At 32.6% G+C, this 24,036-nt stretch overlaps 4 protein-coding genes across 4 annotated transcripts; 1 reads left to right on the top strand and 3 right to left on the bottom strand.

Moving 5' to 3' along the window:
- Window positions 1-1,828: 1,828 nt before the first annotated feature.
- Window positions 1,829-3,389, bottom strand: LOC102602315 (uncharacterized). The gene is made up of 4 exons (XM_006339228.2): window positions 3,329-3,389; window positions 2,924-3,099; window positions 2,454-2,652; window positions 1,829-2,064 (listed from the first exon to the last, which is right to left on the bottom strand). The coding sequence occupies exons 1-4, from the start codon at window positions 3,387-3,389 to the stop codon at window positions 1,829-1,831; spliced, it is 672 nt and encodes a 223-aa protein (XP_006339290.1).
- Window positions 3,390-5,328: 1,939 nt separating this feature from the next.
- LOC102602765 (uncharacterized) lies at window positions 5,329-5,818 on the bottom strand. The gene has a single exon (XM_006338989.2). The coding sequence runs from the start codon at window positions 5,735-5,737 to the stop codon at window positions 5,387-5,389; it is 351 nt and encodes a 116-aa protein (XP_006339051.1). The 5' UTR covers window positions 5,738-5,818; the 3' UTR covers window positions 5,329-5,386.
- Window positions 5,819-9,875: 4,057 nt separating this feature from the next.
- Window positions 9,876-11,676, bottom strand: LOC102602425 (protein GPR107-like). The gene has a single exon (XM_006338988.1). The coding sequence runs from the start codon at window positions 11,442-11,444 to the stop codon at window positions 10,140-10,142; it is 1,305 nt and encodes a 434-aa protein (XP_006339050.1). The 5' UTR covers window positions 11,445-11,676; the 3' UTR covers window positions 9,876-10,139.
- Window positions 11,677-16,960: 5,284 nt separating this feature from the next.
- LOC102602094 (phosphatidate phosphatase PAH1-like) lies at window positions 16,961-23,892 on the top strand. Its single transcript, XM_006338987.2, has 11 exons — window positions 16,961-17,117; window positions 17,305-18,754; window positions 18,870-19,480; window positions 19,582-19,655; window positions 20,321-20,405; window positions 21,037-21,123; window positions 21,548-21,620; window positions 22,601-22,644; window positions 22,738-22,866; window positions 22,960-23,058; window positions 23,808-23,892. Exons 2-11 carry the CDS (start codon window positions 17,416-17,418, stop codon window positions 23,865-23,867), a joined length of 2,601 nt encoding a protein of 866 aa, XP_006339049.1. The 5' UTR covers window positions 16,961-17,117; window positions 17,305-17,415; the 3' UTR covers window positions 23,868-23,892.
- The last annotated feature ends 144 nt before the right edge of the window (window positions 23,893-24,036 follow it).

Here is a 24,036-nt window from a genome sequence, read left to right as displayed (position 1 = left end):
AAACCTTTACGGAACCATCCGTAAAGACCTAGGGAAAAACTCTTATAGCTTCACCATGAACCACGCCATTTTTTTAGCATTTAAGGGCAACTCAACATGAATTATGTAATTTTCTCAACATTTTTTTTCAAAACCACGCCAATTTTTTCCAAAATTTTTATAGAACCATCCACAATGACCTTGGGAACAATTCTATAGTTTCACGATGATCCACACCACTTTTTTAGCATTTAGGAGCCACTCAAATGAAATTAGGTGGTTTTGTCAATTTTTTGTGTGTGTTAGCCCATGGATTTTTGGATGATACGGCTTTCAGACACTATTTTTTTGAAAACCTTTACAAAACCATCTATAAGGATCCGGAGAAAAACTCCTATAGCCTTACCATAGTTCATGTCACTTTATTTATTATTTATTAGGCTAAACCTATTGGTAGCCCCTTAAAGTTGGCACTAACTTTCACTTAAACACCTCAAATAGATCTTGTTCATTTTGAACACCGATAGTAGGTTTCTATTGTGCCATTTTGACATTTCTCGCTGACTGAGCATTATACGTGTGCGACACGAATTTTAAGCGCTTTTGAGAAGTTTCTTTGAGAAATTCTTATTTGCCGTCTTCTTCCTCACTTTTCTCTCTCCTTCCACCACTCTTCTGAATTTTCTTTTTCTCGTTCTTCCTCCTCAGGCTCTCTCTGCCACTTTTCATCACACAAAATTTTTGTTAGGTTAGTATATTACTTGATTTCTTCTTCTTTCTTGAGAATTAATTTTTTTATTTTTTGATCTCATATTTAATTTTTCATCCATAGTTTCCTGTCAGATAATAATCGCTTATCACTAATCGTTTCCTCTCAAATGAGAAGATCTATCGAACATCAAAACAAAAAATTGATTACAGTTTCGAAATAGAAGTATTTCCCTAAAATTTTACTTTTCATATCGTTTCAACCTCAACCTAATTTTTTGTATATCCACTAGAAATGAAATAAATAATTATTTAAAATTACAGAGATAATTAATTTTCAAATTTATAATTAATCTCCTCAGCAATTACAATGAAGATTAATTCTTATATATATTTGTCTTCCTTTGCAACTATAGTGACTTGTGAGAAGAGAAAATAAGAATTGTACTTTTCTCGTGTTCTTGGTGGGGTTTTAGAAGAAGAATGAAGAAAGGGGTGGGGGCCTAAGTTAGAGATATGGAGAAAAAACAAAGAAAACAAAGTTTTTTTAAAAAATATAATAAATCCATGTGTCACATGTAGATTTGTTTATTTCTCCACGTAAAAAGTGTTTGTCCAACACACCTAAGTTAAATCTGAAAATATATATAAAAAAAAAAATCAAAATGTCACAATCAAGACCTACTATAGGTGTTTAAAATGAACAAGACCTACTTGAAGTGTCTAATTTGATTGCAGGGAACCTCATCAATTTGATAAACATAGTTCGTATACAACTTCTTGAACAACCGGAAACCAATAGAAATATATATCTTATGATAAATCTTCTAGTGAACACATCGTACAAATGTGAATGTAAAATACAGGATGCATCTATCAATCGATTCATCTTACAGTACGTTGAGTGCAATTTACCCTGAATATTTTTTAAAAAAAACTTCTATTCAAAGAGGTTGTTCAGTCTCATAAATCTCCAATTGTTGCATTCTAACTTCCAAGCTCATGGCTCTACCTACATTGGCTACATTCTCTTGCAATAATATGATTCAATACAAAAAAAATCCCCATTTAAGTTCTACTATACAACTACGTCAAGCATGTACGCGTATGTTGAGACGCGAAAAATGATAGTTCTAGTTTCCTAAATAACATGACTAAGTGGCCCAATGCCTAGTTCGTCATCTATGTCATCGTCCTCTTCAAACAGCTTCAAGAAACGAGCTTGCTCGTTCTGCCTCTTTTTTTGCTTCCAACATTTGTAGGTAATACCTGCTCCAAGAACTAAAACAATCAACACTGAAGCACCGATGAGAAGCATGAAAGCCCAGTGCATTGATCTCTTTCCGCCTTTTTGTGAGCCAGATGAGTGATGTGAAGCTACAATAACAATGCAACAAAATGCAAAATTAGTACTTACTATGTCTAACAAATCGATTTGTATGCAAATCAAAAGCTTATTCAGTATTATTTTTTACACCATTCTCCCCACAAGAGGGGGCGGGAGGGATAACATTATGCTTGTTTCCTCTCTTACAAAGGCGGAGTCAGGATTTAAAGTTTATAGATTTTGGGTAAGTTACTGAGTTCTAAATTAACAATCAGCTCCGCCCTGCCTCTCAGGGAACTACTAGTGAACCTACACAATTTCTGATGTGCAGTTTATCTGAAAACTTATTATGATATGCCTGGGTATAACGAAAAAAGTGCAACTCTTCGAATATAAAGTAAGAGAAGATTAGATATCATTAAGGAATAAGAAAACTTACCATCGCGATGGTGGATACACTCTGGACACAAAAATGTGGCTTTGAACTCTTTCTTTATGTAATGAATATACTTCCCATGAGGACTAGTGAAATCAGAAGGACATAACTCCCACTCATCAAACGTATCATCAGGCTTTATTGTGTCCTTCTCATAGATCCCGCATCGTTTGCATTTTTTATCTGTCAGCTCTGTCAAAGGCTAAAACATCAAATTTAATCAATGTCAAATCCTGGAAGGAGATTTATCGTATGCCATAAACATTCATGTTTTATATGCAACATACAGAAATTCGCGATCTTTTCCATACATACAATTGCACAAGTTTTGATTTTTTCTCAACCAGATAGTTACATTGTCTTCGTCAAGATGGTACTGATTTCACGACTCAAACCCATAACCTATAGGTCACATGGAGAAAATTCCACGGAAAGTAAATAGAAGAATTGAGAGAGATTTCATCATTATAAACCTGCCAAGACTCTTCGCCCTTGAAGCTATACAAAACATGTTTTTTCTTCACATCTGGCAGAATTGTCCAGTTTTCCCCCTTACACCGAAAAAATACTGTTGGTTTTGATCCGAAGATTTCATGTTTCTTATATATTTCAATCGAATCAAGTGTAACAATTGCAGCTCTAACTAATCCTGCACAAAAAAAAAAGATCAATTGTTTGTTTATCTCTTTTAAACCCAGGAAACATGGATTGGGCAATGCAACCGAGTAATATTTTATTATCTTAGAAAGGCATATTAGTTGAGTGACTATCAAAGAAATCAATTCGCAAGAATGAGTATCTTTATATACGATATTCATATAATCAACTAATCGAAAAAAAGAACAATTTTTTTTTATAAAAACCAAAATGAAATATACCTGGGAGCAATCTGAGAAAAAGTGAGGTACAGAAAATTAACACGATTGGAATTCGATGCATCGTTGACATGTAAAAGTTTATTTTTGATTGTGTATGGGACAGATGATGAAGGAGATTACATGAAAGGTTTCCGTAATAATTACGGAAACCTTTCATGGCGGAACAAGGCTCGGCATTTTGCTTGTTAGGAAAATGCTGATGAGCAGTTCGCGCGCTATTCAACCGTAAGCATTTTTTATTTGACACCAATTTTATATATGTATTACTCCAATTACACTTTTATTTTATTGGGTTTTGCCTCGGAGCCTGATAAAATTGAGGTCACTGGTTTGAGCCGTAAAAATAATCAATAATGTTTGTATTAGAGCACCATGTTTACATTAGGAACAATGTTGATTCTTTAAATGGCCATCAAAATTTTGAGAATTGACTACAAAAGGTTTCTTTTTTAGAATAATATATTCACTTATCACTATTTTCCTCAAAAAAATATATACTCCTTCCGTCCGCTTTAAATTATCATGGTTTTCTTTTTTAGAGTCAAACTATAAGAACTTTGACTAACATTTTGCGGTGTATTTTTTCATCATATTGATATGCAAGAAATTGCAATTTATAGTACTTTTAGTATAGTTTTTGAATATCTAAGTTTTATGTTTAAAATATTGAATTAATATAATCTAATTTAACTTTGAAAATTAGTCAAATTGACTTTTGAAAAGCGTAACATGACAAATAAAAGTGGACGGAGGTAGTATATACTAAGAACCTCAAAAGTGTTATTCTTGGAAATTTCAAAAATCCCCAATAAGTTATAATCTTATGAAGTTTTTTCCAATTTTCTTTGATAGAAAAAATGAATGTAAACTAGATTATCGATCTGTAAATTCTTTTGTGTAGTCTGATGCTTAAGTAATTTTGGGTGTGCACAAATAAATACTTAAATTTTTATAAAATTGAACAAGTAGACATATATATATATCTTATGTGGCATAATACAAGTAGGAAACAAAATTGTCACATGGGATAAAATTATCTATTTTTTAAAATCATTCAAATTTAAATGTATATTTGTTTACCCCAAAGTTAGAGAAAATAAATACAAATTAAGGTCAAATTAAATGGTGCTTTTGTGTTATGTCTTATTATTTTGTAGTGTTAAGATACGAGTTGATGAGCCAAATAATAAGTACTCATATTTTAAAGGGTATTTTTGGGGATATAGTTGAGTGATGTTAATGATTTGAGGTTAACCACTTTGAAGGCTTTTAATGTCACATTAATTACAGTAATAAACAACCTTATTTTCATGGCCAATAGCCGTTAATTGGAATCTTCAATTTAATCTTGCATTATCATTTGCTCATTTAATTACGGTTACATCTCTACCTTTTATTATTATTTTTCTTTTCTACAGTAGAGCAATTGCATATTTTCAATTATGAGTTATTTTGTCTAAGGATCCTATGTAATCATAAAATTGAAAAACAATAAACTATACTCTAAACGTATAACCATACATATGATAGCTATTTCATTCAGTGTCTGATACAAAAATTGAAGCCTCAGTTAATTGCATTTACGCCGTGTATATCCTAATAATATAAAGGGAACACACTTCTTATCATGATTTTTATATATTCACAATTCGAATCTAGAATCTCAAAAAAAAAAAAATTAAATAGAACAAAGTAATAACAAATGTTGCACCTTTCTTTTATTTCTCATCTGATATTCGATGCTTGCATTGATATCCTAATTTATGCATTGCAAAGCCTATTTCTACTGGCGACATTTCGAACAAAAAGAAAAGTCATTCTAAGAATTCAAACTTAAAGAACTTTGAATAAGGATAGGTAAATCTCAATCGTCCACGACAATTCAAGTAAAAATTTAAACTAATTCATGCTCATGCTTTAATATTTGGCCAAAGAAAAAGAAATAAAACACTTTTTTTTTCGAATACAAACTATAAAAAAAAAAAATTAAAGGTAAAAAAGACAAAAAGAGAAAAAAAAAAATATTAAAAATACTGTAACTAACACTGACTTTTTTTTTTAACTTTCATGATCGACAACATCAACAGTAGCAGTACACGCTAACAGCTTTCGGAAAACACCGCACAACGCCGCACAACAAATTTTCTTCACTCTCCTCACCGCCGTGAAACTCCTCACGCGCCGCCGTCTCCAACCGATTTTCCCCTTGCCGTTCGCCACTCTTTCTCTGACTTTTCCGAGACACTTCTTAGTTTTTTGAGGAACAGTTTCTTTTCTCGAGAACGTATAAGCGCTTCTCAAGTACAGCTGGCGGCAGGAGACGGAGTCTACCACCCTAGGAGACTGCCAGAGCTGCCGTCTTCTGCCGCCGTATATCGCCGGAGAATTCATCTTCAGAAACTCCGCCATTTCAGTGAAATTTTTGTTTTCACCTTTTCTTTTGTTGTTGTGTGTAATGGGAAATGAAAGACAATTGTCAGAACAAAGAGGTGATTATATACTCCCTCTTCCGTCTTAAGGAGATTTGTGAAATAATCCAAATCTAAATATATATAAAAATATTATTTATCAATAAATCATCACACTAAAAATAAAATAATTTTTTTAAAGTCAAATTATTAAGTATAAAAGGATTAACGGTCAAAAAGGAGTATTTAAACTATTATTTTATTTTGATTATCCATTATTCTCTTTAACAATTTGAGTTATCACTTTTTTTAATTAAAACACAATTTAATACTGAATTAATCAAATATTTATTCTCAAATAATGAAGAAAATCATAATTAAAATATGACTCTACAAAAAGGTGATAGTTTATATTGATAAATTGAACAATGAATAATTAGAGTATGAAACTAGCAAATATATAATAATTTAAATGTATGCTTTTTAATAATTAACTCAATATAAAAAATATGGGAGAAGGCATAAGTACCCCTAGACTATGACCGAAATCTCAGAGACACACTTTAACTAAACTAAGGTCTTATTACCCCCTGAACTCCTTTTATATATAATATTGTACACCTTTTGGCTAATATGGCACACCCCATGGCTTCACGCAGTTGAGGTGTGTGGGAGATATTTGGATGTCACGTAAGCCAAAAAAGTGTACAAAATTACAAATAAAATGAGTTCAGAGGGTAATAGGACCTTAGTTTAGTTAATGTGTGTTTCTGGAATTTGGGTCATAGTCTAGGGAGGTATTAATATTTTTTCCCTAAAAAATATCATTTATTTTAAACTAATAAAAATATATCATATAAATTGAGAGAAACGAACTATATTATATAGAATGTGAAAATAGTGTGAGGCATGGAAAATGTGGACATCGATATTAGTGGGATAATGCTCCATGTGTGGTGTACTTTATAGTAATAAGTTCACATTATTAGCGGTGAAAGTGCTTTAATCATGCAAATTAATTTACTTTAAAAGAATTATGTTGACTTTAAAAACAGTTTTAGAAAAATAAATATTGAGCATATGAGTGGAGAGTGGGTTATTATTTAAAGGATTGTTTGGTTGTTGGGATATATAGATATATATATGAAATAGCTAATTTCATTATTTTAATATAAATAATGAAATAAAATATTTGTGGAATTTATTGATATTCATAATCAAATGTGGAAAACTTCAATGAATTGTCCAGAAGAAAGAAGAGAAAAGAAAATTAATTACTCCCTCCGTCCACTTTAATTGTCATGGTTTCCTTTTTTAGAGTCAAACAACAAGAATTTTGACTAATATAGTACTATATATTTTTTCATCATATTGATATACAAAAAATTACAATTTATAGTACTTTCAATATAGTTTTTGAATATCTAAATTTTTTGTTTAAAATATCGAATTAATGTAATCTAATTTAACTTTGAAAATTAATTGAATTGACTTTTGAAAAGCGCAACATTACAATTAAACGTGGACGGAAGGAGTATCGTGCTACTCATTGTTGGTAAACAATAAATAGCACGTCTTCTTATAATTAGAGAGATTATGTACTACATCCATTTCATTTTACTTGGTTTTTATATATTTAAAAAGAAAAAAAGATTATTATTTTATACTTAATTTAGCAAATTAAAAAATATATATTAATGTAGTTGCTTTCAATCTTACTTTTACTATTAAATAACTATATAAATATTAATAGTCAAATTTAGATTTTCAAACCATAATTAATAAAATTAATTTAGTAACATAAACTTCTAACGAATGCATTTAAATAAGAGAGGTGTCAAGTCGACATAGGTAAAGTAAAATACTAGTGTGGATTCTTCTCTAGTTGGGTCAATTACATGCTTGTGTTAGATTAAGTATTTAAGCTAGTGATATTCATGCTTGGTTTTTTTTTTCCAACTCGATTATTGTTAGTTGCTTTGAGGCTCTAACTAATCCAAATTTGCATGGCGTGAGAATAAAAAGTTTTGGCCTTTTTATACTCTTAACCAAAAGCAACAACTAGTTAAGAGCAAATAATAGACATTTTAAAGAGGATCAAATATCCCATTTTCCATTAGGTGGGGCTTTCTTGTTCCCAAATTTCACTTTCAATGTGTAGGCATCAAGAAGTATGAGCTGATAATGATCGTACCCTTTCTCATCAAGTTACGGGGTCATTTTGTCGAGTTCCTTCGACATGGTTCTCTCAAGCGCCCTAGTATACTATACTTGTTCACCTCTGTCGGTTTGGAATATAGTCAGTTCACTCTAAGGATTGTGTTTTTTTTCTTGGAAGTTTCAACCTTGTTTACTACTCCCTCTGCCCCTAATTACTTATCCATTTTATCCTTTTTAATTGTCCCTAATTACTTGTCCATTTTAACAAATCAAGAAAGGACAAAATTTTTTTTACCTATTATACCCCAATTAATTACTTTGAAAACGGTAGAACTTTTTGAAAATCTTAAGTTTTTAATTCATCCACTTCATAATTAATAGGGGTAAAATGATAAAGTCACTATGTCAATAATTGTTTTCTTAATAGGTGTGTCAATTCAAAATGAACAAGTAATTAGGGACAGAGGGAGTATTTGATATGCTTCCAAGTTTTTACCTATATATCAAGATTATCTTGCAACTCCAAAACAAAGAGTTAGACATGCCTAATATTGAAGTCCAGATGATCAAAATCCCTAATCCATCAAAGTAAAAATATATTTAAACAATAAAAAAGCCCTCTATGGTCAGAACTCAGAAGTTATCATTTCTGTTTAAGTTATTAGTGCTAGAATAAGTGCCCTAGGCAACAAACAGGTTATGTTCGATGACTGGCGCTCACCAGAAGACTCACTAGGAGAACAGTAATAACTGAATTTCAAAAGAAAAAGAGTGTTTATGTCCATTCATAAAATAACTAAGAAAGTGTCGCAAAATAAGCAAAGAGCAAAGAGAGAAGGATGGGGAAAAACAAAATTCATTAGCTATCAGGAAGTGAAAACAAGTACGATGCTGCCATTTTCAGCAGCATATGCACTATCGCCATCTAAAGAAACCATATCAGCAAGAAAAAGTAAAGGAAGCAATCAGAAAAGTGCAAGTCAGGCCAGAAGTTCCATGCAATCTCATCTACCACGATGGTCTATGTATCAATGTATGAATGAGCATCGGGATCAATTGAGCAAAAAACTTTGAAAAGTTGCATCAGCATAAACAAGGTTGTAATGGTGCTTTCTGTTTTTTGAACCTGTTCCATCTAATAAACTATCACTAGATATCTAATGACATTTGTATTTTGATAAGGAAAACAGATAAGATAGCAAAAAGGAGGTATTACAACACTCACATATGCTGACGACAAATGAGCGATGACCCCCCACAAATTCATCTAACACAACATGCAGAAAACACCTAACTATATTACCACTCTTGTTTCCAAGTCAATATTGTTTGATTTAGCCAGCTTTCTAGAGTAGAAGATCAAAGAGAAAAAACGTAAAAGTCAGCTGAACACTTCCTCACACAAAGGCAGAATTATCCTGATGAATAGCAGCACATCAAGAAATGTACTCTATTGCATCATGGTTCCTTAAGCCTTATATCTGAATGGTCTAGACAATAAATAAAAAAACTTAAAGAATTCCCACCACTATACTATCCCTAATCTATTATTCTCTTCCACGGATTCTTTGATAGTAAGTTCTTTGGCCTATCCACCGTTTGTTACTCCTCATTGTTTATGTAAAATGCTTTATAAGATAAAACACGTTCTATTACTAAGAAAGATTAACATATCACATCTCAGAAATTCAGAGTAAAGAAATAGGACACAGATACCATATTGCTCATAGCTACAGTGCTATTACTACAGACCGAATATCACACCTCAGAAAGTCAGTCTAGAGTGATGGCATACCATGAAGCAAACAACAGAACATGGAACAAAATGGCCACAACAGGACAGACAGCAAGGCCATTACCATCCAATTGAACCAACATAACCACAGCTAGACTAATTTCTCAATGGAAAACAACAAGCTTTACAATTTCATATTCAAGCACACGAACATCCAGAGGGAGTAAAGACCAACAATGGAAAATCATGATAAAGCACTATATCAATGAAAATGAGGTTTAGATAACACTTCCAATGAAAGAACTTATCAATATCCAAAAATGCAAACCGCTGTTCCATGATTACAGTACTATTACTACAGACCAAAATATTGTTTAATAAAAATGAAAAAGTAAAGGAACAGTAAATGATAATTCATCCCAGCAAACCTAACTATCACTTCAGTGAACTCACAGTGTTAGGCTGCAAACCGCATAAATGACAGGACACCTCCCACCAGAACTCAACTTCACAGCTCAAACTCCTCATCTCGAAGAGCCATTTCTGCAGCCTCTTCTTCCTCCTCGTCAAGAACAAAGTACTCATTCTTCTCCTCTGGCCTAAACATGTAAAACATCACAATGTAGAACGCTAAACTAGCTATCTCCTCGGCAGCATTTGCCACCCATTGGTACTTATATGCAGCTATTGTCCTCAATGCGAACACAACAATCCTTGTGAAGTACAAGTATCCAATCACCACAATATAAAACTGCCTAAACAAAGTCAATTTTGACAAATTCCTTGCAGCCTTTCCATCAGTCTTCGATGTCTCCCTCAATGACCTAATCGACCAAACAATAGGGAAGATAATAGCACAACAACAAATAATATCAACAATCAAAAACACCTGATTCCAAGTCACCCAATCCCTAATAAACGGACCCGTTTCACCAATCACAACCGATGCCACATTAGCCAAAACCTGAAGCGGGATCACAATCATCAACACTTTCTTCTCCCTCTCTTGCAAAAACGGCTTCAAAAACGACCACCCAGTACCAATCAAAACAATCACAGTAAAAAGCAAAACAACACGAATCGACTGAAAAATGTAAAACAACACATCCCAACCATGAGCAGTACCAGTAACCTTAACATAATGCTTATCCTCCGCCGCGAAAATCAAATTCAACGCCTTCATTACAACTAAAGCAGCCATAAGCATATGAATCCGATGAACAGATTTCTTATTACGAATACATACCGACAACCACAACCCCAAAAACCCAATATACACAAAGGAAAACAGAAAATACAACGTGGGAAGCTGAGTAAGACCAGCAGAAAGATAATCCTTCACTTGATTATCTAGATTATACAGTTCCGTACGAACATCCATGGAAACTTTCGATTCAGGAGCACAATTCGCAAAGAAGAGAGAGTATTCATTAGGAGAAGTAACAGGGTAAGATCGGTTAAACGAAGAATTTGGGGGTGGAGAAAGATCACGGAAATTAAACAACGAATTGATGAATTTGGAATCTAGAACACAAAATGTAGGGTTTTGTTGAAGTTCAAGAAGAACTTGAATAAGCGCTTCTTCCGATAAGAGAAAAAACCCAAGCCGTGAAGGGTCCGGCGTAGCTAAGGTAGAGATAACAGAGACGGATGAAACGCTAATGGCAGCTTGACCCGTATGTGTAAACCCGAACCGCTCGAAGAGAATCATTGCACGTGGATCGGAGGAGATTTTCAGCTTTTTTATCTCGCCGGTGGTGAACGAGACAAGACAGAGGAGGAGAAGGAGGAGGGGGAGGGATAATTTCGTCATTTTGAAAAATGGAAACGCCGTCGTGTGCGGCGGGTCAGTGGTGGTTCACGGAGGAGGACGGCAATGCCGGCGAGGATAACGGGCCGGAAAAGAGAATTGAGGGGATTTTAGGAGTAGGAAAAAATTAGGGACTGAAACGAAATGAATAAAGAGTGAAATTTAGGGGAAGATATTAAGGAAATGACGAAATTAGCCTTTTGTGTTAGATCTAGATCTTGTTTGGAGAAAAAAGGTAACTATAGTAGTCTTTATTGTGAAGTAAACTAAAGGAAATTTATAAGAAAATTATTTACGTTATTATTCTAACAAAGTCAAACTAAATTGTAAAAATCGATTTGGTGTGTTTGATATGGATTTTTCAACAAAAAATAAATTATGATTACTTGGTCAAAATGTTTTAAAGAATAAAATCTTAGGTTGGAAAATACGTTCTAAATACTAAAATTCAAAAGAATATTTTTTCTGAATTTGCAAGAGAAAATAAATTTTATATTGATGGTAGGGTTGTTCAAAACGAAATCGAAATCAATAACCCATATCAAAAAAGTTATTGGTTTAATAGTTTCGATAACAGTTTTAATATTCTTTTTTATATTGGGTTATTGGTGTTTGCAACAAATTTAAAGTAACAAAAAATAAATTACAATCACAAATAAAATATAAAAAAAACATAATTTTATTGATAAACATAGCGGGTACAAATCTGTTTGTCCCTTGATTCTTCTCTCATAAGATTTATCCATGATTCGAGGGTCGTTTGTGACGTATTTCTCAAACTAGGATGATTTGAATTTGATCTCTTTATGAATATTTTATAAATTTGCGGAATATTCAAAATGTCTCTTTAAGGGATTATAGTATCATTTATATATGCATGAACTAGAATTTAGGATTGAGTAGCCTCCAAGAATCATAATCAAAATCGAACACACCTTGTAGGATCACAATCAGAATTGAACACGTCTTGCAGCTTGCGGAGTCCCATAAATTTTCAATGTCTACATATTACACTTATACCATTTGGTGTATAAAATCCTTGACTTAAGGTTTAGTTTCATATTTTTAGTTTTGACGGTCTCAAACTCTTGCTTATTCTACAAAGTACCAGTGTTTGCTACTTATTAAACAAGATGCAAGATGTCAACTTGTATGCATGGTTTATGTGATTTTTCATCTTATTTAAAAGTGATTTCAATTATTATTTTTTGTTTTTGAAATTTTAACACCTAAATCAATCCTAACCAATAAATCAATAATCGATAAACTAATATTTAAAGAATCTATAATGGTTTAGCACATCTATAAACAATGGCGTAGACACATGCAATTTAGGGTGTCCAATTGGACACCCTTTGTCGGAAAAAAATACCGTATATACAAGTAAAATGATACACAAAGTGATTAAATAATATATTTTGGACACCCTTGAAACAATAGGTTGTTATAGCCTAGTGGCTTTAGACCTTTTTAAGGTGTTTCAAACACCTTGAATGAGTTAGTGGTCGCGTGTTCAAACAACATTTTTTTAACTTTTTAAAAAGACCTTTTGTTCACTAGCAACAATTTATTTCCCTTTTAAAAAATATCTTTTGTTGTGCAATTTTTGAACACCCTTCGTGAAATTTCTGACTCCGCCACTGTCTATAAATCGATAAGTCAAATTGATAAACTTCAAAATTGAATCAAATCATTTGATACGCAGCCCTAATTGACATTATCATCTCCATTTTCGATATCTCGTCTCCAGCTTGTAAATTTTATTTAAAAAAGTTTATGTTCGAATTCACAATCGAAATTAAATCGTATAATTATTTAATATTTAAGTGATGGAACGTAAATTATGACAAAAATATACTCATAAAAGGATCATGCATGAAATGTACCTAAACAATTACATCACATGTACGAATCCATATATATTATATTGAGATTTAATAACTAATATATTACTACGAAATTTTGATTATTTTCAGCTGGAAATGGTAAGTTCGAAATAGGATTAAACTAGTTGCTAGCAGAGGCGAATCTAGGATGATCCGAACATGGGTGCACCAAGAAAAATGTATTAAGTGGGAATTGATCCTCAGTCCTCAAAGTCAAAAGCTCAACATTTAACCATGTGGATCAACTAGAATTTTTATAGTACGGGTGCAAGAATATAATATTATACAAATGTTAGAAAATATATACATAAAATATCTAATTTTACGAAGAGACCACGGGTTCGGGTGCCCTATTTTTTGCACCTAAATTCGCCACTGGTTGCTAGTATATCCTAATTCCTTATTAGTTTGTACCTAATTTTACACATGTTGAAAAAATGCTCTTTCTTTCTTGATTTAGAGCAGGTTGGTATTGCCGCTAAAAACTATTTTTATTCTTAGAAGTACTTTTTTAAAATAACTTTTCAGAAAAGCTTTTTTAAAAATAATAATTTTTGTTTGGCTAATTCATTTGAAAAATATTTTTTATAAGCAAATTGTGTTCGGCTGATCTTTTTTAAAAGTGTTTTTGAGATTCAAATTATGATTAAGGACAAGTATTAATGTGCTTTTAATACTAAGATTATTCTATAGGGAGAAACTAGTTTAAACATTTGTTACAAAAAAAAAAGATTAAATTTTTATTTTTATTAAATTAAAATGCTCATATTCAAATTTTCAATTAATATTATACATTTTTTGAAGGATTGAAATCTTTAATTGTTATTTTTTTTCTTTTTTTCTAATCTTACAAAAATATTGTTGTTACCTTCTTTTTTTCTAATTCTGCAAAATAATACTTAAAATAATAATACATAAACATAAAATATAAAATTTATTATATAGCAATAAAAAATAAAACTATTAAATGGAAGTTGATGAGTATTTTTTACCCTTTTCCCAATAGAATATATTTTAAAAAGATAAAGTACATTTCGAGGGGTTCATATTTCGAATTTGAGAGATTTTGATACAACAATGAGATGAATTTGGGTGATTTTTGGGAAACATCCAAATTTTGAAATGAATTTGGGTGAATTTTGGGAAACATCCAAATTTTGAAATGAATTTGGGTGAAGGAACCAATCTAGTCGTAGTGATATGATTGGAATTCCTTATCTTTAATAAGAAATCTCAAAATTAAACTTTAAATAATTTTTTTATTGAAAGTATCGCCTCTAAAAATGAATTTTACAATACATAATTTTAAATTATTTGAATCAATACGGATACAAGGAAAAAAATAATCTTGAAGGATGTGAAACTATAAGATAGCTTGTAGTTAAGTATGGATCACTGGTCTCGTGTTCTAGAAGGTGAAATCCAACTCAAGTTGGTAAGGCTTATGTAATTCTTAATGATAATTTTTTACTTTTTAATATTTAAATAATATAAATTTTGATATTTTTAAAAATATTCCTTTTTATAATATGAGCAATTGCGACTTCTATAATTTTTTAATATCAAAATTTTGATTTTAAAAGATTAAATAAATTTAATTTAATTTAACTTTAAAGATTAGTCTAATTAATTTTTTATAAGCAAAAAGTGCCATACATATTGAGAGACAGGTAGTATTTAAGTACTCCATATGTTTCAATTTATATGGTATAGTTATAATTTCATAATTCAAATTTGTTAACTTTAATTATGAACTTGGGCATAAAAGCTTTAAGTTTTTCAAAATAAGAAAATTATATACTCAAAAATCATGTAAAAAACAATGAATCACAATAATTTCTTAGCTTAAAATACTTAAAACACATATAAAGGAATTCCAATTAAAAAAAAATTCAACTCTCACAATTTTATTTATGTCATATAAGAGCCTGGTTGGCATTGTTGTTGGTAGCTCAGAAGCACTTATTTTGAGATTTTATTTTTGAAAAATTGGGTATTTGGCAAACTTGTAAAACTGCTTTTGAATGGAAGTTGAAGCAGTTTTTCTGTTATTGGAAAGAAGCTATTAATTTCTGCTTCTTAAAAACAACAGAAGCAGAAAATTATTTCTTTCAAGATTAAAATGTCCCTTCCATATATATATATATATCTTATTAATTAATTAATTAACATATCTCATATGTTTGATTAAGTTCCATTTAATAGTTTTATTTTTTATTGTTATATAATAAATTTTATATTTTATGTTTATGTATTATTTTTTGAAGTATTATTTTGCAGAATTAGAAAAAAAGAAGAAGGTAACAACAATATTTTTGTAAGATTAGAAAAAAAGAAAAAAAATAACAATTAAAGATTTCAATCCTTCAAAAAATGTATAATATTAATTGAAAATTTGAATATGAGCATTTTAATTTAATAAAAATAAAAATTTTATCTATTTACAGAAAGGAATGACATATAAAAAAGGACGAAGGGAATATTATTTAATCCTTTGAGATAATTCTAACAAAAATAAACATAGGAATTTATGACTGGTTGGTTTGGTTTCCCCAAAAATTCATTCAATTCCTCATCAACCTTTTGCAGAAAAATCTTTGACGTTACATCTCTACCTGTAATCACAACTAATTATATCCCAAAAATAATTAAATATTTGAGCTTTGACAATGGAGAAGTATTAAAAAGACTTTTGAATTTATCACAAATTATTAATTTCATTTTTAAAGTATTAATAGTCTTAAAAACATTAATTTACTTGACTAATTAAACTTAGATACATCATCAATCTGGCATATTACACAATAAATGATCTCAAACTCTTGTAGCAACATGCGACTCTTAATAAAAAGTCGAAAAAGGTATTGAAAATGGAGTGTATTTCACTCATGTTGTAAGATCAGAAAGTATTTAACTTCAATTAGTTAAGTAAAAAAATCAAAAATGTTTTACCCTTCGGAGTGGCCCATTAGTTTAGGCTTGGGACTTCCATGTTGGAGGTCTCAAGTTCGAAACCCCTTGGCCTTTGCCAACGAAAGCAAGAGATTTGCCTTCTGGATCGAGCTCGTCGCACCTAGCTTGCTTAGTGCGAGTTACCTCTCCTGTATGATTTGCGAGTTATTGCATAAGAGCGAAGACTTTACTCTGTGCTACCCTTTGGGTAGTAGCTGCAGATTTTCCTTGTCATAAAAAAAGAAGAAGGTTTTGTTAAATTTGGTGTTTCTAATACTTCTCTCTTTTGAGAATGCACATTTAGATTCCTCAATTAATTTTTATTATGTTTCATAGACATTCGATACTAATGTGATACATAAATTTTAATTTGTTTAGATATCATTTTAAAAGTTGAAGTTTTTAACGGACACAATAGAGACCATTTGAGATATCTAGATGTGCTTCTTGTTTAGTTACTAGTAAAAATCAAATTAAAATATTTATCATCTATTATGCTTAATTAACTTATGGTTTAAATCAATTTAATATTTTTTAAAATTAAAGTTAAATATATATAATTATAATTCTTTTTAAATTAATATGATGGAAACTATATTTTAAAATGGTGATCCAAATTTTGTATATAGTTTGAATTAAGTGTCACATAAATTACACAGAGCAAGTATAAAACAAAAATTTCTAAGAGAAAGAATTTTCGGGTATATTATTTTCTTCTTCTTCTTTCTTCAACCCCATTAAGCGGTGAGATCAATTTCGAATTGATCCACTTATATAATTGGAGCTTGAAGATTTTCTGGGCTACATTCAATTTTTGTCACATTGAAAATTTCAATCTGTAAGTTTTTATAGTTTTTTTTTTTTCAAATTTATTTTCATGAATCGTTCATTCTCATGCATTTGTATCGAAAAATTTCATTTGGGTTTTGTATTTTGAAGCTTATAGATATAAAATTTATGTGATTTGGGTATTTTGAATTTGTAACATGTATGATCACACATTGCTATTATTTGATTCCATGCAGATTGTGGATTGGGTTGTTTTTTGATTTACGAAGAAAATTACATTGTAGGTTTAAATAATTGGAGTTTTCGATAATTTTGTGTCTGGGGTTTTGAGTTTTTGAGGGGTGCAAATGAATGTGGTTGGTAAAGTTAGTAGCTTTATAACACAAGGTGTGTATTCAGTTGCTACCCCATTTCACCCTTTTGGTGGAGCAGTTGATATAATTGTCGTGAAGCAGAATGATGAGACTTTTAGGAGTACCCCTTGGCATGTTCGATTTGGTAAATTTCAGGGTGTACTTAAAGGGGCAGAAAAAGTGGTTCGAATTGAAGTTAACGGTGTAGAAGCTGATTTTCATATGTATCTTGATAATTCGGGTGAAGCTTATTTTATCAGAGAGGTTGTTGCTGATAATGTGAATGAGGTGAATGGGGATATAAGGGATTCTGCTAAAAAGGAAGAAGTGGATACTAGTGATCTTGATAATGTGAACAATAATGAAGGTGTAAAGGAGGATAATGACTCTAATAAAGCTGAGTTTTCATCGCGAGATGAAGATGTGACATTGGGTATAGAACGATTAGACGTGGGAGATTCCGATGGTGACAGGAGATCCTATGAGTTTCTGGACGAACAATCTTCTTTGGAGGATTCGGCTGTAGCAGAACTTAGTTCCAGCAGATGTGAGAACGCAGATAATGTTGAGGAGGTCCTGCAATCACAGGACTCCAGTTCTGAAGTTGTTATGGTGAGTGTGGATGGCCATATATTGAAAGCACCCATCTTATCATCTGAAATGAATGTGGAAGATGTCAAATTAGACACGCCTAGGTTTCATCTAGGTCCTGGTCAGGGGACAGATTTTTCTGATAGTAACTCAGAGTTCATCTCAGGTGAAGCTACATGGGCTAATGAGTATCTGAGTTATCAGGCGTCACCAAAAGTTGTTCCTGCAGATGCTTGCGATGTGAAAAAAGAGAGCAGTAAGGTTGAGCACCAGACAGATGTTTCTGAAGTAGATGGTCAATATCCAGTGAATCTGGACGTCAAGAACCAGGAAAATGGCAATGTGGAGATTACATCATGTGTCATTAAGAAGAATGCAGTGTCCAACAGCTGTTTGGAGCTCCAAGCGTCTGGCACACATGTTGAGAATGAGGTAAATCAGCCAGATATGGTTTCTCCTGAGAAGATCCAGGAAGTCGTTGACGATTTAGAAAAGAAGCCTCCTGGGAAACTGGGAGACAGCAGTTCGTTAAATCCTGCTAAAACCCTTCCGCAAGGCAAATCCGTGATGGATTCTAATGGTTCTGATGGCTCAATAGACCATCAGGTTGTTAGTGATAAACACCCTGAGAAAAAGAATGATGTATCTTTAGCAACTGAAGCAATACAGAGTGGCCAGCAAGAACCAGATGAATGTACGCAATGTGAAAATGTGAAGCATCTTATAGAAGCTTTTCTTAAAGGTACAAAAGCTGATTCAGCACAAATGGGGGGTCCCTCTTGTTGTTGAATACGATTGCAGACTCTCATTTATTTTTTGATTTATTGCAAATTCTCACTAATTTCGCACACTTTTAGTAATAGTGACAGGAGTAGAGATATCTCTTTGTGGCAGCTTGCTTCATGCTGGAATGGGTTCTAGTGCTGCTAGAGAAGCCTTTGATGCAAATTACATATCTGAGGAGGAATTCAGAAGTTCTTCAGAATCCATAATCAAGAACAAAAACTTAGTTGTCAGAATTCGAGGAAACTATATTTTGTGGGATAGAGCTGCTCCTATCATTCTTGCCATGGCCGAATGTGATATGGAACTGCCTGTTGAATGTGCTGATTTCATACCTGTGGAGTTGGGGGAGACCTCAAAATCAGGAGAGGATGGTAGTGAGATCTCTTCAGTTCCTTCTGGACGACGATGGACTCTCTGGCCAAATCCATTTAGAAGGCTTAAGACACTTGAGAAAAGTAACTGTAATTCATCAAATGAAGAGGTCTTTGTTGATTCTGAATCTGGTTCTGTGTACCAGCCTATAGAACAAACAGCAATCGCTCAAGGAGGCAAGGAATCTCCTCAGTTGCAACTCGTGAGAACAAATATTCCCACTTCCAGTCAAATCACATCTTTAAACTTGAAGGAGGGGCAGAATGTGGTAACTTTCATTTTCTCAACCCGAGTCCTAGGGGAGCAAAAGGTTTGTTGTCTTTCTTTCAATCAAAATATTTTGTTCTAATGACGTGGTCTACTGTATTTTTGTATTCTTATTTTGGTTGCTCAAGCAACTTTCTGAAACAGGTTGAATCCCATATATACTTGTGGAAGTGGAACGCAAAAATTGTTATTTCTGATGTTGATGGGACTATTACCAAGTAAGATTTTGCACTAAAATTTTTGGCCTTCAAAATTGAATGTTTGTGCATGCTATCTAGAAATTGTCTTTTGCATACTTGAACTTATAAAGTCCTTTGAAGTCATTAAAGATTTAATGGATAAAAGTAGGAGTTCTGTCAAATAAATCGGGATGGACTTGGGAGTTTTTATTTTCTTGAACTGCTGCATAAAAAATGGAAGGATTCTTGTTCTTCTTTTTAGACTACATATGGATTGTGCATTGTCTAAGTTACTAGATTAGCAGAAGTTCTGAACTCAGTTGAACATTGCTTAATGCATTTATAACCCTTATATCTTCCCCAAGAATATCTATAACCTTAAAAGTTTATGAGGCCTATCAATAAAGGCTAAAGTCTGACAAGGTTAGATTGTGTTAAGTTATCGGAAATGAGTAGAACTGAATACCACAAATTCTGATTCATGCGTAGTTGAGTTGAACAATGAGAAGATATTTTTTTGGGGTGCCTATTGAGGAATACGCTACTGTAAGCTTCATCTGATTTATGTGAGAAAAATATGCTTAGTGATCATTATTTCTTTAGAAGTAAAAGTAATAATCCACATTTTATGTTACTGTCAAAATTGACTATGGATGTGGATATTTATGATAACATACCTTTGGGCAACATGTTTCATCGTCCAGGTCCGATGTTCTTGGTCAGTTTATGCCTTTGGTTGGGAAGGACTGGACACATTTTGGAACTGCCAAACTTTTCTCTGCAATCAAGGTACTTCTTTCTCTGACCCACATTCGAGATTTTGCATTTGTACACTTCATTAGTTCTATAAAACAGTAATATTTATTATGTGTCTAACTAGGACATGTGTCTGCTTACCCATTTTGATTGTGACAACTGACAAGTCACATTAAGAACCAGCTTAAGATTATTCATCAACACCACCATATCATGATATCTGCTGTCTCTACTTTTCTACACAACTACATTTTATAATATGTATCAAGTAGCATGCAGAATTCCTGGGCGAGATGCCATTCCTTGAGGAAATTAATAGTTCGTGGGAATTCCTGTCCAAATTTCTGAGTATATTGTGTGGTGGAATCTGTTTTATGCCATCTTTTTGTAAATAGATCATCAAAATATGTCTAAATTTGATTCTTCTAATATTTTGACCATCAGTTCTTAAACTGCTTCAAGTTCAATTAATTGTTGATTGGATTTTCACAGTTAGTTCAGTTGTATCTCCTAAGGAAGACTTATATGAAATAGCATGGGTGTCTGACACAAATGATGCTGAACATTTTTTACCTCACTTCTATTTCACTTATATTGACCCAAGTTTTCCTTAATAGTTTATCATGGATACTAGTGTTGATATGTTTTAGCTTATTAACTGCAGGAAAACGGATATCAGCTACTCTTTCTCAGTGCACGTGCTATTGTTCAAGCATATCTGACCAAGAATTTCCTTTTCAATCTCAAACAGGTAATAGTATATGCATTCATGAGACATCAGCCACACCAGTCCTAGGCTTCTGAATTATAGCGACATATTCTTTTGAATCCCAGGGAACGAGTTGGTTGAAATTTCTCCTTAAACATTTTCAAATATCTAGTGGGTCTTATGGTGTTTAGATTAGCTTGATTCGTAACTCTCACAACTTGGCCTTTTCTTTTCATTACTTGTACTTTTCTCCTACTATTCATTGTTCTCTCCCTCTGCGTGTGTGTCTGTTTCTTTTCTTCTTGGAAAAAAAGAGTCTTAGAGGATCATTTTGCTCATGATACTTGTCGTTCAACAGTATGTGCCACTTTGAATTTCTTGGATGTGACTTTTGTTGTCCTGTCATTGCTCTGCGGTCTGATTATCCAACAGATCTCTCTGACTATAAAGGTTATATGCTCTGTAGGATGGAAAAACCCTACCCACTGGACCTGTTGTCATTTCTCCTGATGGTTTATTTCCATCGTTGTATAGAGAAGGTACGGCCGTATCCTTCTAATGTCTTCTCATGCTTGTTGTCTGCGTCAAAGTGCTTGATCGGTGCATAAAAGTTGGACATATTTCTTGGTGTTTGTCCATGCTGAAAGTATTATAAATCTCTGGTTTCCTCATGGAATAGTTTACCGACATTTTCTGCAGACGATTACATTGAAGAGCCTATATGCTGCTTTGCCACACCCAAAAAAGAAGAAGTGGCTTAGTTGATTTCTCTCTGTACTTGTGGTTATCTAACATATGTCCTCTTGAAAATTTACTACTCCCTGTGTTTCAATTTGTTTGTCCTACTTTCCTTTTTTAGAAACTCTTTAATTCCAACTTTTCACATGGCATTTTAAGACCACAAGATTAAAGGGCATTTTGGTATATTTGACATATCTTTAATTTACTACCACAAGATTCAAAAGTTTTTTTACTTTTTTAAACTTCATGCCAAGTCAAAATAAGGCAAACAAATTGAAACGGAGGGAGTATTTACTTTTCTGGTAGGATCATGAGTATTTTGAGTTCATGTGGATGGTTGCATATGTTTCGACTTTCGACCATTGAGCAAAAGAATGCTTGTATGCCATAGTTAGCTCCACCATAGACTTAGCTATTTTCTCTTCTCTTGTTAAAAGGAAAAGATCTAGCTTGGAGTATGCAGATTATATTCCAGCTCTATAAGTTAATCTAAATCTGATGGGAAGTAAATACACTAAGCACAATATTTCTTCAATTGTATTCTTTTGATGTCCTAATTTCCTAACTCTTTCTTCATGTGCATTTGCTGATAGTCTAATGGAAACGTTGTTCCAGTTTGGTAGATATTTTTGTCTCTTTTTCTGCCTATTATTTGATACCATGTCATCATTTTCAAAGTGGCGATTGAATGCATGTTGAAGGCAATCATTTTCCTACTTTAAGAAGGATTACATGTAATCTTATGCGATTTACTTCTTCCTTCTTTTCATCATGACAGTTATAAGAAGAGCTCCTCATGAATTCAAGATAGCCTGTTTAGAGGTATGCACCTCAAGCTGACAGTTCTTCGTGTGGACTCCAACCATTTGGTATCTTCTAATGGTTGTCCTTTCTAATGCTATTTGTACTTTTCAGGACATCAAAGCACTTTTCCCACAAGATTACAACCCATTTTATGCAGGGTTCGGGAATAGGGACACTGATGAATTCAGTTACAGAAAAATTGGAATTCCTAAAGGCAAAATTTTTATAATCAACCCAAAGGTTAGCAATCCCTGCCATATGCTTTGTTGTCAACTACAGGATTTGTTAATTTAGTGTACAATGTTTGCCTAACATGTTAAAGTGGACTCACAGGGGGAGGTATCGATTAATAACCAAATTGATGTGAAATCCTATACTTCATTGCACAGTCTAGTTGATGACATGTTCCCGCCAACATCCATGGCTGAGCAGGTCAGAAGCAATTTCATCTTTTTGTGTATTATCATCTCGTTAGTTTGCATGTATTAAGTGTTAAAAGGTGAGATAATTGATACAGTTTAGGGGTGAAATAGATGCAATGCTGTCACTTTTTTATTACCTTATCCTAGTCCCATCTAGTTGATCGAGGGATAGACGAGTATAAAGAAGGGATGGAGAATCTTCTATTTGATCTTGATTTGATGTATATGTTGCAATGCCTTCGTCTGAAGGAGGATTATGGGGATGGCAGATAAGAAGAGTGACCCAAAAATGGAAAGAAGAGTATGAGGGGTTAAGATTAGCATTGTCAGATGCTGCAACAAAAACACCATATTCAATCCTTTAATTAGGCTCACATATATTGGTGTGTTATTTATGTTGTTTCAACACCTATAAATCCAAGTTAGAGAGAATTCAATTTTCTCTACATCTCGTCTTGTTCACCCCCTCCATTCCCGTGACTTTTTACATCTAACTTCACCGATAGATTTAGAAAGTTGACAACTATCTTCCCCACAAAATGTGTGTTATTTGCACAAATGATAAAATCTCTTGTTATTTTCTATCCCCACCATCATCGTTTTGACTATTTGGATGAATACGTCTCCGTTCTTTCTTCAGTCAGTTTCCATAACAAACCACTGTTTCATTTACTGATTTATCTGGGACATTTGACTAAATTTGTGGTTTACTAAGTAGGCACTTTGTCACATATTTCTGGATTTTGATTCTGTTTGCAGGAAGATTATAACATATGGAACTATTGGAAAATGCCCATCTCAGACATCAATTTCTTGTAGAGATTTTGTCTCCATACAGATGGATCTATTCTGTTGATTTGATCACTTCTAGCTCTTTGAAAGGAGGGGGTTGCCACTGCTGATTTTTTGGTCGGAAAAATATTTACTCGCACCCAATGTTTCTACCAAATTAAGAAACGTAATACTAAGATATACATACTAAAGTGAG

Source organism: Solanum tuberosum, unplaced genomic scaffold, assembly GCF_000226075.1.
Source record: "Solanum tuberosum cultivar DM 1-3 516 R44 unplaced genomic scaffold, SolTub_3.0 scf00008, whole genome shotgun sequence".
In the NCBI taxonomy this organism is placed as follows: domain Eukaryota; kingdom Viridiplantae; phylum Streptophyta; class Magnoliopsida; order Solanales; family Solanaceae; genus Solanum; species Solanum tuberosum.
This window is presented reverse-complemented; position numbering and strand designations above follow the sequence as displayed.

Coding starts and splice junctions, on each gene's coding strand:
- LOC102602315 (XM_006339228.2), bottom strand. CDS start 3,389: ATGCATCGAATTCCAATCGTGTTAATTTTCTGTACCTCACTTTTTCTC. Junction 3,100..3,328: donor TTTTCTCAGATTGCTCCCAG/GTATATTTCATT, acceptor TTTTTTGTGCAG/GATTAGTTAGAGCTGCAATT. Junction 2,065..2,453: donor GTGTATCCACCATCGCGATG/GTAAGTTTTCTT, acceptor TTGTTATTGTAG/CTTCACATCACTCATCTGGC.
- LOC102602765 (XM_006338989.2), bottom strand. CDS start 5,737: ATGGCGGAGTTTCTGAAGATGAATTCTCCGGCGATATACGGCGGCAGA.
- LOC102602425 (XM_006338988.1), bottom strand. CDS start 11,444: ATGACGAAATTATCCCTCCCCCTCCTCCTTCTCCTCCTCTGTCTTGTC.
- LOC102602094 (XM_006338987.2), top strand. CDS start 17,416: ATGAATGTGGTTGGTAAAGTTAGTAGCTTTATAACACAAGGTGTGTAT. Junction 19,481..19,581: donor GAGTCCTAGGGGAGCAAAAG/GTTTGTTGTCTT, acceptor TTTCTGAAACAG/GTTGAATCCCATATATACTT. Junction 22,867..22,959: donor TTTTTATAATCAACCCAAAG/GTTAGCAATCCC, acceptor GTGGACTCACAG/GGGGAGGTATCGATTAATAA.